Source organism: Lampetra planeri, chromosome 3, assembly GCF_965212315.1.
Source record: "Lampetra planeri chromosome 3, kcLamPlan1.2.h2, whole genome shotgun sequence".
NCBI lineage: Eukaryota > Metazoa > Chordata > Hyperoartia > Petromyzontiformes > Petromyzontidae > Lampetra > Lampetra planeri.
In genome coordinates this window covers 7,317,902-7,336,143 of record NC_136109.1, presented here as the reverse complement: position 1 = coordinate 7,336,143, position 18,242 = coordinate 7,317,902, and the positions used below count along the sequence as shown (strand labels likewise).

At 41.3% G+C, this 18,242-nt stretch overlaps 2 protein-coding genes and 1 long non-coding RNA gene across 4 annotated transcripts in view; 1 reads left to right on the top strand and 2 right to left on the bottom strand.

Annotated features, from left to right (window-relative positions):
- Positions 1-18,242, bottom strand: part of LOC144737385 (uncharacterized) — a 65,829-nt gene that overhangs the window by 47,276 nt on the left and 311 nt on the right. The gene's annotated exons all lie outside the window — the stretch shown is intronic.
- LOC144737421 (uncharacterized) lies at positions 53-3,181 on the bottom strand. Its single transcript, XR_013588978.1, has 2 exons — positions 2,864-3,181; positions 53-983 (listed from the first exon to the last, which is right to left on the bottom strand). It is a non-coding gene; the product is annotated as an uncharacterized LOC144737421 (long non-coding RNA).
- Positions 2,067-13,146, top strand: LOC144737393 (E3 SUMO-protein ligase ZBED1-like). Of its 2 annotated transcripts, none has more exons than XM_078620079.1 (2): positions 2,067-2,158; positions 9,211-13,146. In XM_078620079.1, exon 2 carries the CDS (start codon positions 9,429-9,431, stop codon positions 11,418-11,420), a length of 1,992 nt encoding a protein of 663 aa, XP_078476205.1. In that variant the 5' UTR covers positions 2,067-2,158; positions 9,211-9,428; the 3' UTR covers positions 11,421-13,146. The 2 variants fall into 2 exon arrangements, with proteins under 2 accessions (XP_078476205.1, XP_078476198.1); XM_078620072.1 differs by lacking the exon at positions 2,067-2,158 and adding an exon at positions 7,880-8,263.

The window sequence follows — 18,242 nt, the reverse complement described above, 5'->3', positions numbered from 1 at the left end:
AAGGTTAATCGTGACGAATAATAGACACTGCAACTTTGCTTACATTATGCTATTGTTTTCTACAATTAAATACTTTTGCAAATAATCACATCACATTTTAATCGTTAATACAGCCTGTAATAGGCACATTAGGCTATAATCATACATTAATGCTTTTTTAATACATTCCCCAGCCCAAATAGTTCACTCAAATCAGACATAATATATCGGCACAGATCCACAGCTTCTCAGCCTATGAAAACAAAAAAGGGAAGCAGTATAAAACCATACTAACAAAAAAATAATTGTGATACTGTACTCTATTTATCACTTTATAATTAATTCAGTTAAAATTACGTTGATTACATTTGCACACCTTTTCAACAAAAAATGTTCACCATGCTTCTGCAATTTAAACATGTTTGGCTAAATTAATGTTTAAAAGTTATATTAGAATGCATGGCCTTGGCAAAATGCCCTATCATTGGCAATTTTGACCTAAAAGAAAAATCCATTAAATTATACATTCAACAACATGTTAATAAAGCCTGCTGACTTAATATGGACACAATAAAGTTAAATGTGACCAGATTTCAGCCAATTATAATTAAAAATGGTCACATGCGATAGCATTTTCACTTGTTTTAAACATTGTTGCATACCAGCGGGAAAAAAAACCCAAAACGTACATTTCCATAGTTAATTGCAGGCATATATTAAGATGAGTCATACGGGTGTATGTACTGCTGCAAATAATTAACTGCAGAACATTTTCACCGTTTGCCACTTGAGCCTTAAACTGGGATGAAAATGGTAATAATGGCTTCACAGTCGGTGTGCTTAAAACTGTGGTAGTGTGCAGTGTTCACCATTCAACTCTCGCACCTGTAGTAAACCTTTGTAGTTGTGCATGCCGTCATTTGCTTGTGCATGCCGCATGCCAGTCGCAACGTGGTTGTTCAAGTCAGCGAGCGTCACATGTGTATGGACCGTTGAGTGTCATTCTTGCTCAAAGACCGAACGTGAAGATATGGAAGTACAATTACAAAAAAATTGCAGCTAAACAATCAAGATATCCTATAGGTCTTCTTTGCAAAACAAATCATTTATATCAACTGGTCGACAATGCGTTTCTGTAAATTATTTATTGTTATTTTGCCAGATAAGGCCTGCTGAGCTATATTGCTCTTTTTCAGAATCGACTTGGCCACAAATCATAACGCAAAGAAGTGGTTTATCATGTGAAAATGTATCGCAGCCAAATACTCCAAATTCATTGAAGTAAATAAATTGGGTCAGTGTACTCTCAAACGCCTAAAACAACTTTCAGAAACGGCGGCAACATCGCATTTACATCCCAATGCTCACTTTATGAGCAATCTAACAAAAATAAAATGACATTTTAATCGTCACAAATAACTACTCTGCGACTATAGCAATGAGCGATCGTTAAGTAAAAAAAGTCAATTTGTTATTGTCCTAATTACGATTACACTATGACAAATCGCGAAAGAACTTCGATGCAGAGAACAACGTGGGGGGGGGGGGGTTAGCAAAGTTACAAAATTAAACGTCGTGAGGGTATGCAGGCAGTGATGGTAACAGCTATGGAGATCGGTGGTTAACGAGTTGTCGAGAACCTGGCACTTAACGCAGCATTGATGAGTGATGGGAGAAGCCAAAGAAGCGTGATCGCTGAAGACTTCGGAAACATGCAATGTACGTGAATACTACGTGGAGAACCAATTAGTACATGTTTACTGAATAACAGCGCATGGAGACATTGAAAGAGCAATAGGGGCGACCCAAGAATAGCAGGTACTGTAGGCGAGCAATAGCTGAAGAAAATGAGATGTGACTACGAAGGAATAGCTATGACAGCGATGGCGATGAATCGGAAAGAGATGTAGAAGAGGGTGTTATTAATTGAGTTACAAAATAAGTCAATTGGATTGTCGAGATGTGTGTATATGAATGAGAGCGATGGGTAAGACCCAGGGAACGAGACGGTGTGGGTGGGGGCGACAGAGTAGTGAATGAGAGTGATGGGGGAGGCCCTGGGCACGTTCTGGGGTGGGTGGGGGAGACCCAGTACTGAATGAAAGTGATGATGCGGGAGATCCTGGAGGAGAAACGAATGGCTTGAACGAGACGGGAAAGACCCAAGACATATGACGGGGTAAGGTTCAAAACAATGAGTGGATGGAATTACGACGGAGGGGGGGAGCACAGCAGCGACGTTTGGAAGCCAGCGATGGAGGGGATGGCAATCCGAAGCTATGGTTGGACTGAATGCGAAAAATGTGGGTAGCGTAGAAGCCTTTGGGGGAATCCCACGACATTCAAGGCGATGCGAGGAGACGCACGGTGAACCCAGGCGCAAAGTTAAATAGAAAACGACTTAAGAGTTAACCACCCCCCACACATTTAATTGCGACGCTTTAAACGAGAACCCGACGCGCTCTTAACGTTGTTTTATGTAACCGGGCCCTGACATGTGAAGCTGTGGGGGGTGGTAGGGGGGCCTAGGCCGCGCATTGGAGACGTGCCCAGCAGCAGCGGCAGGATGAACACTTCCAACAGCGTACGCACTCACCTCGACAGCGATGAACGTAAGAATTCAACTAAAGCTGCCGTTCGGAAGAAAAAAAAACTTAAAAATGACAAAAATTCCGCCTGGAATTGGTGGACTGGGCCTCACCCCCTGACGTGGGCCCGGAGCGGCGGTGAGGGGTGGTGGGGTGGGGGGTGGTGAAGGGATTCGAGTCTCGCTTTTTTCTCACCACCCACCACCACTGTTAATCGTCAATCGCCGTCGCATTGAAACGCGTCAAAAAAAATGTAGGCAAGGCGGCTAACGTCGCAAAGCGAACGCGGCACTCACCTGGTACAAGTAGCTTATCCAGTTGGCGTCCATGAAGAGAGGCGGGAAAGTGGGTCTCAAAGTTAAAGGATGAGAAGTTTATTTTTAATTATTTTTTATCTAAAAAAAAATTCACCGGCGCGCCCCCGAGAGGCTTGCGCTGGCGGTCCTGGTGACGGCGGCGCGGCGGAGGGACTAATAATGTGATAAGATCGCGTTGGAAGCCGCCGCGACGCGAACAAACAAAAGGGTTTAAAAGGCGCGGCCTGCTCCCGCGGAGAAGCCTCCTCTCGCCTCGCCTCCGCGAAAAGTGGGACGAGCGGCCACTTCCGGTTGACCCCTAACCCCTGCCCCCCCCTCTCCCTCTCTTCGGTCCCCCCACCACGCAACCACCGCCCTCAGTCCTTTCCGCTTCCCACCATCGCGACTTCCGTCGTGTGACGAGGGAGCTTCCGGTTCACTCCTGACCCCTGTTTGTCCTGCTCCTAAATCGCTTCCCCCTCCCCTCCTCCTCCTCCCTCCACTCAAGCTCTTCTTCCTCCTCCTCTCAATCTCCCTCACTCCCTCCCTCCCCTGTACCCACATCAAATAAAATTTCTTCTCCCTTACTTTCTCTTCCCCCTGCACTCATTTCCCCCTCTCCCCTCAGCTCAGTCTCCATCTCCCCCTAATTAATCCTCTACCCTCTTCATTGTATCCTTCCCCTCTTCCTCCCACTCATCATAACTACTGATAGACTCCCGTCAGAAGGTGTTCTAATATACACTGAATCGCATTACAACTGCTCACTGGCAAAATATGTATCTCGTCCGAAGGAGTTAGAAATAATAAGGTTTAGCTTTTGTAAAATTCGTATTTTCGTCTCGCAGTATACTACCGTCCTGCGAGGGCTCTTGTTACAGCCATCCAAGATCAGTGACCTCTTCCATTTTCAGCCTCGCATTGACCCCACAAATCATACTACAAATACTATATTTATAAAATGAGCCTAAAATGTATTGATTACATCCAATACTTGATTTGTCTTCAGTCCTTACTTCAACTGGTCCACTTTCAATATGTATTTCCCCCCTAAGAAATCAGAGGAAAAATAAGAATAAATCCTGGTTCATTTCTGAACTAAGTCACCTCCGAAAATAATGAGCATGGGCCATAGCAAGGAAATCAAAAAGTCCTAAAGCTACCCTACATTTCAGAATACTCCATAATAAGTGTACTGCTCAAATAAAAAAAGCGACACCATTGTATCCTTCCCCTCTTCCTCCCACTCATCATAACTACTGATAGACTCCCGTCAGAAGGTGTTCTAATATACACTGAATCGCATTACAACTGCTCACTGGCAAAATATGTATCTCGTCCGAAGGAGTTAGAAATAATAAGGTTTAGCTTTTGTAAAATTCGTATTTTCGTCTCGCAGTATACTACCGTCCTGCGAGGGCTCTTGTTACAGCCATCCAAGATCAGTGACCTCTTCCATTTTCAACCTCGCATTGACCCCACAAATCATACTACAAATACTATATTTATAAAATGAGCCTAAAATGTATTGATTACATCCAATACTTGATTTGTCTTCAGTCCTTACTTCAACTGGTCCACTTTTAATATGTATTTCCCCCCTAAGAAATCAGAGGAAAAATAAGAATAAATCCTTGTTCATTTCTGAACTAAGTGACCTCCGAAAATAATGAGCATGGGCCATAGCAAGGAAATCAAAAAGTCCTAAAGCTACCCTACATTTCAGAATACTCCATAATAAGTGTACTGCTCAAATCAAAAAAGCGACACCTAAACACTTGAAATTATAAATATCTCCCAAGACTATTCCAAAAGATTTTGGTCTGCCATAAAATTCCTCCAATCTCCAGCACTCAACACTAACCCTGTTCATAGTCTTAATCAGTCAGTGAAATTTCTGGTGAAAATATTCTTGACGCTTTCAACAATCGTTTTCTACAAGCAGAGAGTACCTTTTAAACTAGTAATCTTTCATCAATGCATGTCACTCATTCTCCCACACCAAACCCTAATTATTTTGCCCCCAAATTTCTCAGGACATTCAGACTTAAAATTAAAAACAATTCTCTACATCTTTTTTTATCCCTACAATGCTGCTGAACCAGACAGCATTGTTCAATTATTTCAAAAATTAGGAGACAATGCTCTTGCATCCCTGATATGCCATTTGCTTAATATGTCTGTACATTCCAACTCAATACCCATTTATTGTAAATTGTCATATGTCCATCCTTTGCACAAAGGGGAGGGGGGGGATTTAAATAACCATCCAAATTACCAGCCCATCTATGTTGGTCTTTTATAAAACGTAAAAAACGGTTCAGAAACAGCTGGTCAACTATCTAGTCTTATGGAAAATTCACTGAACATCAATCTGGCTTTATACCTAAGCTGATCACCATCACTACTTCACAAAAAGTTTTAGACAACAATGTCTCACAACGTCCACGTTTCGTTCGAGCATAATCACTGGCTCCACGATCAAATTCTCTAACCACATAAAAAAATATTTGGCGTCATTCGACTCCAAATTTTCCTTTGACAGCTACTCCAACCACATAATCAGATCTTGCAACTACCACCTCAGGGCCTTCTGTCATGTATGTCCACTCATCACCACTGATATCGCCAATACCCTTGCCTGCAGCATCGTCTAGTCCTGTGTCGACGATTGCAACACTGTCCTTGTTTGATTCTCATCAAGCAATTTCAAGAAACTCCAATGGTTGCAAAACAATCTTGCCTGCATAGTCCCTGGTGCATGTCATCCTCAGTTAGATTCCCTTGCCTCCCTCCACTCTGTTCACTAGTTTCTCATCACCACCAGGGTCAGCTAAATTATCACCTGTCTGTAACATTGTGCCTCTTTTTTCAGTCCACCTTATCGCTGTTCACTTGTCACTCTGCAATACAGCTCATGGTAGAACTATCTTCAACACAACTCACACATTTCTCTCTATACCAAGGACCAGGACTAGCATTGCCAGGCATAATTTCTCTGTGGCAGCCTCTGCCATCTGGAACACCATCCCGCTGAAAATCTACATCGACTTTTAAGATACACTTAAAGACCCACTTCTTTAGCCTGGCGTTCGTGCGACACTGAGCTTGTCGCTGCACCTCTGAGTCATGGTTATATACGTCTGTAATATTGTGCGCATGATAAATTGCATTAGTATTATTGGACCTTTGATCATCACATCTTACAAGACAGATTACTCGATTCTGGCCTTAGTAAAAAAGCAACAGACTTGTTTATAAATTATTTATAAGGTAGAAAACAACGTGTAAAATTGGTAATTATTTCCTTTGACTTCACTCTACAATAGAAAGGTGAAATCGTAGGGTTCAGTGCTCATTCCTATTCTATTCTCGATCTACATAAAGAGAATATAGTAAAATCTATCTCATTGTAAAATTTGACTTTTGACTGATGATACTTATTTATACCCCAGGATCTTCATTATAAATGTATGACAACAAATAACAAGACTTTACCTTTTTCTTACATAATCGCCTTGAAACCCCACCTGAATTCAAACACAACTAGATGTTACTTTTAGGAATATCTACTACATCTCGGAACAATTTGCAATTGTCCCATAAGCACTCTGCTGTAGAATTGAAAATGTTTCTTGACATCTGGCTCAATTGTCATCTCGACTTCAAACATATATAAAATTTTAATAAAAAAACTTGTATAAAAACAAATCGTGTTTCTCATGTTCTACACAGAAACATTTTATAGCTACTACCAGTATGCCTATCATAGACTATGCTTACATCGTATATGAATAAGCCTCTAAAACCACTCTGGATTAATTAAATACTGTACTATCTTTTATACTTCCTTATGTTTTATCTTACAAACTACTCTACTATCGCTGTGATCTATACCCCAAGACCAGTTATCACCCACTTTGAACTCGAGAGGGAAAGTCATTGGACAAGTTCATATTTAATGCATACACACATAACTCAGTCCCTTACCTATCCAAAGTGTTTATCCATGACCACAATCCTCAAAATCTTAAGACGAACCACAGTACTGAAGTGTATTGTACCAAGGGAAAAACGCTCAACTGGTTCTCACTCATTCTCTATAAATGTCCCAAACATCTGGAATTCTATAGATTCAAACATGTCCATGCTCACTCTTCCATCTAAATCACAATGTAATGCTAAACTGTTGATTCTTTAGATCTTTAAATCTAGATCTTTATGAAAACTTAACCCTGCAATTGATTTTGGCATACATCCTTCTCTGACATATATTGGTATAAAGACCCACCTTATATTTGAATGTTTCTGTCATTTTATTGGCAAATGTATTTTGATCAGTCTAAAATATAATTCCCAAGCTGACTTACATTAGAGGGAATCTATTATGTATTTAACAATTATTTATATTTGAGCAATCATTTATAGTTCTCATGTGATACTGTTTTAGTGCTAATTTATATTTGCTGAATTGATGTACTTTATTTGTTTTGCGATTATCAGTATGTTACCCAGGTAAATTTTGCAATTAAGACTATCCTGGTTTCTTCAGTTCTCACCTATGCTGTTGTAACTTTCTGACCGGCAAATACTGGACATGTGTGAAAAGGAGCTTCATGGCTCATCGGATTTCTCCCAGATAAATACAAGCTCTGATTCTAAACAAAATAAACATTAACCTTGACTCCTCCCATTCCCCCCTCTTCACTTAAATCCCCCACCTTCTCTTCACTGTTACAAAAAAATCAACAGATTCGCCAAAAGCCTTAAGATAACCAAAAATAGGTGATGTTTCGGGAAATGAACCGTCTCCAACAGCACGTAAATCATAACTGTTATAACTTATACTCTTAGGTTTTTTCGGTAAAGTAAAAAAACCTAAGAGTATGAATCCTTACAGTCACAAAAGCTTTAAATCTATGGTATAACTTATCACAATACTTTACATTGACCTGCCACCCCCCCCCCCCAGATGAATTTCCGGCCCCCACCCCTCGTCCTTTGCCCCACCCTTCCATCCACCTCCAACAATTCGATTCCCTCAATTGCGTAAAAATTATACATTGCGATTCTCGCATCTACTCAATGTTTTGCCATCGACGTTAACGTGATCGATCGGCAGCGATTGTGAGCTCGCAGACATGCCATAGACACGTGACGCGATAGAAGCAAGCTCAACCTTCAAAAATAAAATAAAAACACCGTCAACTGTGTCGAGTTTACATACATCGATTCCAACAAAACCAGAAAAAAGAATCGTTGGTCGGGGTGAATCGACGCGAAATCGCGGGAACCCGCGGGCCCACGTTTTTGAACTCCATCGCGGCGGTGGAGGTGGAGGCGGCGGCCGCGTCTCGCCGCGGACGATCGAACAAGCAACATCGCAACACCGCGACGAACGTGTGTTTACATCCCGTTCACCACACAAGCGGGGAGAACACAGGGGCCGGGGGCGGCAGTGTTCGACAATATGGCGATACGATGTGACGATAATCGTATCGTCCCGTTTTTCCCTCCCGAAATTATCGAAATATCGCGATTATCGCGGCTGATTTTTATTCTTTCCTTTTTTAATCGCTGTATTCGCTGACCCAGAGGGATGCTGCTATTTTGTGGAAACAATTCTTTAAATGCCGCGTTGGGAGTATTTTTCTTTACCGGAGTAATAGAGGCATGGCGGTTGGCACCATTGTCGGGATTTTCTGTAAATATTTTAAGTATTTCTCGTGTACGTATCCGACAACCGTGTGCGTGAATATATTGTACAGGTAACGATTGTACGTATTATGGCAGGATTATGATAAAATAATAGTAATCGAACGTTTAAATAATCTGTACTGGCAGCGCAGGCAAGAAGCAGGAAAACGGTAACAAAAAAATATCGACAATCCGTGAAATGCAAAGTTATGGGGAAACATCGCGATAATTGTCTTATCGTGGGCATTGGTATTGTATCTTGTGGTAAATTATACCGCGGTAATCGTTGGTCATAAAAGTAGTGGGGGGGGGGTTTTGTTGTTATCGACTTTTAACGGCGCTTAAATATATGGCAATGAGTCGACCTGCCAAGCAGCGAGCCTTCGAAATTTCACGTGGCCTCAGAGTGCACCTATCCTGGCACCGTCACTAAGTGGCGAATGGCGTTTGTTAAACCAACACTGGGAAAACGCAGCGCACGGTCAATTCGGCACGTCACAACAACACAGCGTATCGTGATATACGTATCTTCATTGTTTTTTTTACCAAATATTTACATTGAAATAAATGTTAACGAGCAAGATATCTGTGGTTCTAAAGCTATATCAGTCTTATACCCATTGATTGATGTTTTGTTGTCATTGACGCAGGTCCTTGGACCCACGTGGATGCCCTAGGACTCGTCGTTGCTGGTGCTGTACCCCTGGTTGCTTCATCCCGGGCTGTGCTGGAGTGCTGCTCTCTCTTCTCTCTTCCGTGTTTCCCTGCCGCTAAGCCAAAATCCCACCCCTTCTACCCTAATATCGAGTGATTGACGGCCCAACGTTTATGTGACCCATCATCGTTTTCGTCACCAGTAATACACAAAATGGAGTCGGCATCAACAGCAGATGTTGACGTTTTGCTCTTTCCACCAGAGAAACGAATAAAATCAGCTGTCTGGGAATATTTTGGCTACCAGAAAGATGACAAAGGCTGCCTTATTAATACTGGATGGCCAATTTGCCGAACGTGTTTGGTTGCAGTATCCAACAAGGCTGGTAACACATCAAACATGATGACTCATTTGCGTGAATATCACCCAGCACTGCATACAGAAGCATCATCTTCTGCTGGTGTTTCCTTTGTTTCACCAAGCACCACCCTTGCTACTCCTAGATCCATTCGACTGTCATTTGCTGAGACTATTGAAGGGACAAGGTCTAAGAAGTTGAATCGTGAATCAAAAGAGGCCAGAGCTTTGGATAAGGCTGTGTCCTACTTCCTGGCTAAAGACATGCAACCTTTTTGCACAGTTGAAATGCCTGGTTTTAAGCAGCTTGTCTCCAAGCTGAATCCTAAGTATGACATGCCTGGCAGAACCTTTTTCACGACAAAGGCAGTACCAGAACTTTACAATGAAACAAAGGCCAAGGTCCAGCAGTCATTGGATTCTGCCTGCTGGTTCTCTGTCACAACTGATACCTGGGTGGGCTGCACTGGGAAAGGGGAGCCCTACATGAGTCTGACAGTGCACTACATCAGGGTAACAGCAGACGGTGAATGGAAGCTCGAGTCACACTGCCTGGACACATGCTACATACCCGAGGATTACAGCGGCATGCAAATTGCAGAAGCTTTCCAAGAAATGCTGCAAGAGTGGAGCCTAAATGTCCTCAAACTGAGCAGCGTCATCACAGAAAGTGCTACCAGCATGAAAAAGGCATTCAGTGAGCGGATGAAATTGCAGTGGTTAGGCTGCTTTGGCCAAAACCTAAACCTGGCCGTTCACAAGTCTCTGAAGATCGAGATTGTGGAGTCGGCAGTGAACTTATGTCGTAACGTGGTAAGTGCCTTCAATAAGAGCTGGAAGAAGAAGAGGGAATTGACGACGAAACAAGCTGAGCTGGGAATGGAGCAGCAAACCCTTATTCAAGACACAACAACCAAGTGGGGGGGCATATACGAAATGGTGGCCCGACTCCTGGAACAGCGGCAACCTGTGCGTGCTGTGTTGGCAGCAGACCAAGGAAACTTGCATCTTAATCCAATGGATACTGACATTGCAATACTTGAAGACCTGGCAGCGGTGCTCGGCCCACTGCACGAGTTCACAGACTCATTGGCCTCTGAAAAATATGTCACTGTGTCTGCCTTGCGACCAGTATTACACCACATCCTGAATGACATATTGGGGGAAAAGTACGGTGACACCAGCTTGGCGAGAGACTTAAAGACGTGCATCGCTGGTGAACTCAAGTCTTGCTATGCCAGTGACAACGTTAAGATTCTCGATGTGTGCTCATTTCTAGATCCTCGATTCAAGAGTGACTTTGTAACAGATTTACCATCTGTCACTGTGGATTTGATGGAATGCATCAGCGCAGTGGAAGAAAATATTTTCACGACGCAAAGTGTTGCCACGTCTACAAAACTAGAATCCGGTGCCAGCTCAGCAGGAGCTTCTGCTAATGTGACTACCTCTCCTGTAAAAGAAGAAGTGCCTGGTGCAATCGGAGCCAAAACTAACAAACTTGGGGCAATACTCAAAAAGATTACGGCCGCCAACCAACTTCATAAAGAAGGCACTGACGCTGATGACGGTGCATCATTAGCAAGCAGAGTGAGGAAAGAGATCCACCACTACATTTCTGAGCCTCTATATAATGCTGAAAGTGACCCTCTGCGCTGGTGGTCCGTTCGTTGCATTGACTTTCCCTTGCTGTCAAAGGCAGCTGAGAAGTATCTGTGCATCCCTGCCACCAGCGTACCATCTGAGCGAGCATTCGGCACACCGGGGCAAATTGTCACACCGTTTAAATCACAGCTGTCTCATGAACACTTAAACATGCTTATTTTCTTGCATCACAACTTAAAGTAAGCCTCGACTATTGTAGTAACGCATTTTCTGGATAAAGTACTCTGGAAAATAGATGCACCCCATACTTACATAGGAGCCAACACGTGGGAGTGGTGGTTAGCACACAGCGTTCACTGATACCATAAACTCGCACCCCAAACTTGCACCCGGTGTCAATAAAGTTATACATCTGGTAACATCTACCGAATTATAAGATGCAATGCCCAACTTTTGCTTTAAAATAAGGGGGAGAAAATGATAGAGAATATGGTAGTTTCCATTTTGTGTAACTGACAGCATGTGTGTCTAAACAAAGCAATTTGGATTGTAAAGTTTTAATGATTCTAAGACTTAACGCAGGTTTTTTTTGTTAAACTACAGTTGCTGGCACAGGCGCAAAGACCCAAAATGTCAAGCAGTCTTCAACAGACAGCACTGTCAAAGTTGTACGAGATAAGAGTTAACTTTAGAAGTCAATTTAGCAAGGTTATAAGGACTTGGGAAAGAGACGAGTGGGATTTCCAAAATTGAACAGTGCACTGAAAGAAGTAGAAAGAGAAGTGGCTTGAGCCATAGTATGGGAGTCGAACACAGTCTGGATGTATGGTGGTTGAACAGGCAAGTAGATTTAATCCTCAAGATGGGAATAGGAATCCCTGAGTGAAATCCACAAAACAGTAACGGTCATAGCAAGAGTGATACTATGGTGACTGACCGCCGGTGAGCGATTGACTGGAGTAAATCAGTGAGTTCTGGATCATTAAATCAACCTGCTGTATAAAATCTATCAAGTATAGTGAAGTAGGAACTGTATGCTTTACTCCATATGACAATTTTTCCCATTCAAATTTGTGATTCAAACAGTTCAGAGTAAAGAAAAAGGCTTTGACATAAAAGAAAACTAGCTATGATACCTCCTTAGCCAGATTAGCAATTCCATGACATCAGGTTGGGTTGTTTCAAGTAGATTAATAGTTTTACTATGGATAAGAATATTGTTTAATATGATGGCAGGAACAATGAAATTTCCAGTCTTACATGATATATAAAATACGTATCACCCTTTTTTTTTACTCCATATATGATGAATTGCCCTTTTTATGTTGAGTGAACTGCAGTTAAGCAAATAAGTCATCTTGATACCGGAAGTATTGCAAAACACAACAAAAGATATACGTGTAAAATACAATTAACACAATTTATGAGAAACTGACATCGTGATTATACCACAACCTAAATGTTAACACCTGTACACATGCACCCTGCAAAATGTTATATAAAACAATGTCTCGAATCTGATCCGCTGGGGACTGAGGTACAGAAACACTCCGACTAGCTGGACTAATACGGGGGGCCCTGGTTCGGTTATTCAAAAAAACGTCCGGCTTGCCACGTAATTTAATGAAAACCTCCGGTTGTATTTATTGTTACCAGGCTTGTTTACACAGGAAAGCCTCGCTGAATCTTGACTTTTTCAGAAGGATCTACCAAATGCTTGTAGGAGGGAGTGATGATTGCTATGTATATTCCAATTGAGTAATTTGCAGATAATTTTTTCAAACTTGGACCATGACGCCCACACACAATGGCCTATTCTTGCGAATGACATAATGGGATCTTGAACGTTCACTGTGAAACAGAACACGCTATTGATAGTCCATGTCACTGCCGTACGTAACAAAAATAAAATCTTGTGTACATATGTTAAATGTGTGCATTTTACTCGATAAACCAAAAACAACGAAAAGTACTGGCTGTATGTGTCCCATGTATCGTTTTCTGTCGGTCGGTTTGGTACGTTGCCACCCCATCATCTCCCACCATTCATACGCCAACCCCGATAACCCCACCACTCCTGCACTACCTCTATCAAAACATTCCTGCGGAGGGAGCTGGTAGGAACGTTGGGTTGCTCGGTCAATGGCCAGGGTCAACGGCGGCGTGGTGTATTCCGCAAATATGGCCGACTGAGGGTGGGCACAAGTCGGCGTGAGTATAATAAACGTTGGGTTTTATAAGGGCACCATGGGGTGACCAGCCCCTCCCCACCCAGCCCCACCCTCCCCACCCCACCCAGCCCCTCCCCACCCAGACCCACCCCTCCTATTTTTGGATGCACGACGGATGGACACAATAATCCCCTGTGGGCTGGTGTAACCAGGAGGTTCCTACCAGTAAAACAGTCCTTAAAGAGCTGCATGCGGCTCCTGAGCCGCAAGTTGCTGATTCCTGGTTGAGTCAACTAAAGACCATGTTATAAATATCTTATCGTCTAGTCAACAAGACTCGTGCAGTTTGAAAATAATGTTACTGCATATTTTATGTAAATGATTCAGTGATATTATTTAATTTAAATTAGTTTTTTTTTCATTGGTCCACCCATTCCAGCTAAATGTAAAATCCGACTACCTGGGGGTTTTACTGTGGAAAAATGTTGAATATGCAAGTATAGCAAATTACGTTGAAATTTTTTCTTGTCATGCACAAATAGGCATACAAAAAATATTACTGGACAAAAGTAAAGTACAAACTACTTTGAACATAGGAAAATGCTTTACCTTATAAGTGAATGTAGGAGAGATTAAGAATACCATGTACAGGTAGTCCCCGAGTTACGATGGCCCGACTTACGATATTTCGATCTTACGATGGCGATATGACAAAATTGTCATCAACAACCTAACATCGTTCAAGTATGCAGACGACGGACAGAATCTTGGTGAGTACAGTACAATGATACGTTACAATACGGTCAATGCATGTATGATACGTAGCTTTAGCGATTTCATTTTAGGGTTACCATGATACGATACATACGTTCAATGCATGTTTAAAAAATGTTTTTTATAGCAGATAGGATTGTTTCCTGAAAAAACGTTCTATTAAATTCCAGTTCATATAGGTGGGCTAAGAATTTACCTTGTTTTTGTTTACTTTACATTTTACTGTGCAATACAGTATTGTAATTAATAAATACATACAGTATATAGTTTATACACAACGGTACTGTAAGTTGCTCTCTTTTGCTAAATTATCACCATTCTTTAAGACTCCTGGGTAGGCTAGGCCATCTTCGACTTACGATATTTTCGACTTACGATGGGGTCGTCGTAACGCATCTCCATCGTAAGTAGAGGACTACCTGTATGTGAAAAAGTCAGATCTGTAAACATCGCAAGAAAATGACAGACCGTGCAAAAATTCTGCACTGGGGTGGGGGCGGTTAATTGGTCAGGGCAGATATGTGGTCAGATATGCAACTCTTACTTATAACCTACGAGTGCACGGATTTTCCAAAAATAATAAATTAGACGATGTTATATTCTTAAATAATATGTACAAGTTTGCTAAACATTTGGGAGATAACTGTGTAAAAGACACAACTTGAAAACAATAATATTCTTAAATAATATGTACAAGTTTGCTAAACATTTGGGAGATAACTGTGTAAAATACACAGCTGGAAAACAATAGTAATCTTAAATAATATGTACAAGTTTGCTAAACATTTGGGAGATAACTTTAAAAGACACAACTGGAAAACAATAATATTCTTAAATAATATGTACAAGTTTGCTAAACATTTGGGAGATAACTTTAAAAGACACAACTGGAAAACAATAATATTCTTAAATAATATGTACACGTTTGCTAAACATTTGGGAGATAACTGTGTAAAAGACACAGCTGGAAAACAATAGTAATCTTAAATAATATGTACAAGTTTGCTAAACATTTGGGAGATAACTGTGTAAAAGACACAGCTGGAAAACAATAGTAATCTTAAATAATATGTACAAGTTTGCTAAACATTTGGGAGATAACTTTAAAAGACACAACTGGAAAACAATAATATTCTTAAATAATATGTACAAGTTTGCTAAACATTTGGGAGATAACTTTAAAAGACACAACTGGAAAACAATAATATTCTTAAATAATATGTACACGTTTGCTAAACATTTGGGAGATAACTTTAAAAGACACAACTGGAAAACAATAATATTCTTAAATAATATGTACACGTTTGCTAAACATTTGGGAGATAACTGTGTAAAAGACACAGCTGGAAAACAATAGTAATCTTAAATAATATGTACAAGTTTGCTAAACATTTGGGAGATAACTTTAAAAGACACAACTGGAAAACAATAATATTCTTAAATAATATGTACACGTTTGCTAAACATTTGGGAGATAACTGTGTAAAAGACACAGCTGGAAAACAATAGTAATCTTAAATAATATGTACACGTTTGCTAAACATTTGGGAGATAACTTTAAGACACAACTGGAAAACAATAATATTCTTAAATAATATGTACACGTTTGCTAAACATTTGGGAGATAACTGTGTAAAAGACACAGCTGGAAAACAATAGTAATCTTAAATAATATGTACACGTTTGCTAAACATTTGGGAGATAACTGTGTCAAAACACAACTGGAAAACAACATAAATGAGTACCGAGAGCAAATACCGAAAGTGGACTGGGATCAAAATTAAGAGGTGGACGAGAGCAGATTGGAGTGAATTTGAAAAGCTAAACTTGACATTACGGAACATACTAATATCTGAAGTACTTTATTTTTAAATCAAGGCATATTGCCTGATATGGCATGGAGCGTAAACATGAACACTGACGAATAATGTGGAACAAAAGCTCAAAAGTGCGCCAAGCATGGAGCTATGCATTCTTGGGATTGTCGACAGAGGAATACGTGGATTCAAGAACATGCAGGTTAAAGACTTCATCTTGACTTAAGTAAAATATGTGTGCTTGGGCATAACATGTTGCTGCTAAAAGGGATAAATGGCCAGTGGCTGAAAATAACTACTGAGTGGCAAAGGAGGGACCGTGCCCAAAACTACGTCAATCGCAGAATTGGCGCAATGAGATGGGCTTGTGTGCAGGTTAGCTACGTGAATCGTTACAGTGCGAGGGATGGGGAGGCCTTCATCCAGCAGTGGATTTTTAAACTACAGGATAATTTTCGTGATTGTATATGCAAACATTGAGCATTTTTCAAGAACTGTTAAACGATATATTGAGCAACAACACAACTGCAACAACTCGACTACAATCACACAACTAGAACTTCTCAATTACAGCAACATGACTATTATTGGGTTGAACTAGCTACCTTGTATCCGTTGGTACACACGGTAAAGGCACCAGCAGAGTCAATGATATGTATGGGAAAATTAACCAGGAACTGGAAATTAAAGAGAGAAGACAAAGAATGGGAATAGGATGGAAAAGGAATGGAAAAACGTGCCCAAAGGGCAAAGGGGTAAGAAAAGATTAGGAAAAGGCGACATCAAAACCTCGACGCTGCTGCACGGAACGGCACCTGTTTTCAGTGGGCGGTGGGGTTTATGGGCGGCTTGAGCTGAATCACAGAAATTTAGATATTCTGTCCTGTATAGATGAGAAGGGAGTGGTTCAGAATGTGGATGGCCACACACAAGTCTCGGTATTAAACGAAACTATGTTTTATTTGACCAGGTAAAGTCCACTTAGCTTATATATCACCTGGCCAAAAATAATCGCTCAACGAAGTGATTGGTTCTTTCCGTAAAGTCACGTAGGTAGTATACCTACGTGCCTTTACCGAAAGAACCAAAGAATATGGATTCATGCAGTCACGAAAGCTTCAAATCAACTCTCAACGCATGTTGATTCTAAATGTGGAGGGGAAAACCCGGAGGACCTGGAGAAAAATCCGCGTGGCCACGGGGAGAGTTACCGCAAAATCTACATATAAAAGGCCTCAGAGTCGGGATCGAACCCACACGCTCCTGAAAAGTTGGCGAGTTTGTTAACATCTCGTCGCCGTCATTTGTGGGAGGCTTGAGCCGATTAATATCGATTAGAAATCGCGCTGTTGGCTACGCACGGTGCGAAATAAGTTTTAAATAGATACATACAAAGTGCTATATTTCTGAAAACTCCCCGCCTCAAGCATCGACAACAACAACAACCACCACCACACGAACAACATCAGCTGCTTGACCGGTGCTTTCACCTCTTACATGACAATATTGTATGGGACTTCTTTCGCACCGTACGTAGCCAAACCGTGCTAATCGGAGGCGCTGTATTGCCAACATGCGTTGGCAGTGGTGCAAAAGCACAAATTACAAAACAACTCAACACGTTCGTTCATAACACGAGCCTGAAAATGGAATGCAAATAGAATAGGCGACGTTTCGGGCAATAGCCCATCTTTAAAGCGCACATTGCCACAGCGAATAACAGTTGCAGACTGCACAGTTTACACCATGAGGCCTGATAAGAATCACATCCGGATTAAGTTGTTTTTATATATATACATGTGCGTATTGTTTCCTAGTAGGCGCTATTATGTAACAGAAACACCCTTCGGTAATAAAAATAAAATAAACACTCCAAATAATCGATTACAAACGGCATCATCGGGCAAAATCGCTTTTCGACGAAGCCGGTTGTTGTAATCACCAAGCGAAACGTCACGGTACTCTTAAATTATAAAAATGTTGTGCGTTTTACTCTCTAACACACCGCCGGTGTGCTGAAGGCGTAACGAATTGGCACGTAATGTTTACCTCACAAACCTTACTCATTGGCTGTGTCGGGTGGTGGCGGGTTAACGACACATTTATATTTACGCGATATAACCTACACCCACTGCGCCCCTCTCCTCCCCCCACCAAAAAAAAGAACACCTTTATTACAGATATTGATCGCGAAAGCTTACGTTTTAAACCATTACTGTACGGTCACAAAGAACGACATGACGTCACGTCAACGGTAACATTAACTCGATGGATGACGTCATGTCAACGGTAACGTTAACTCG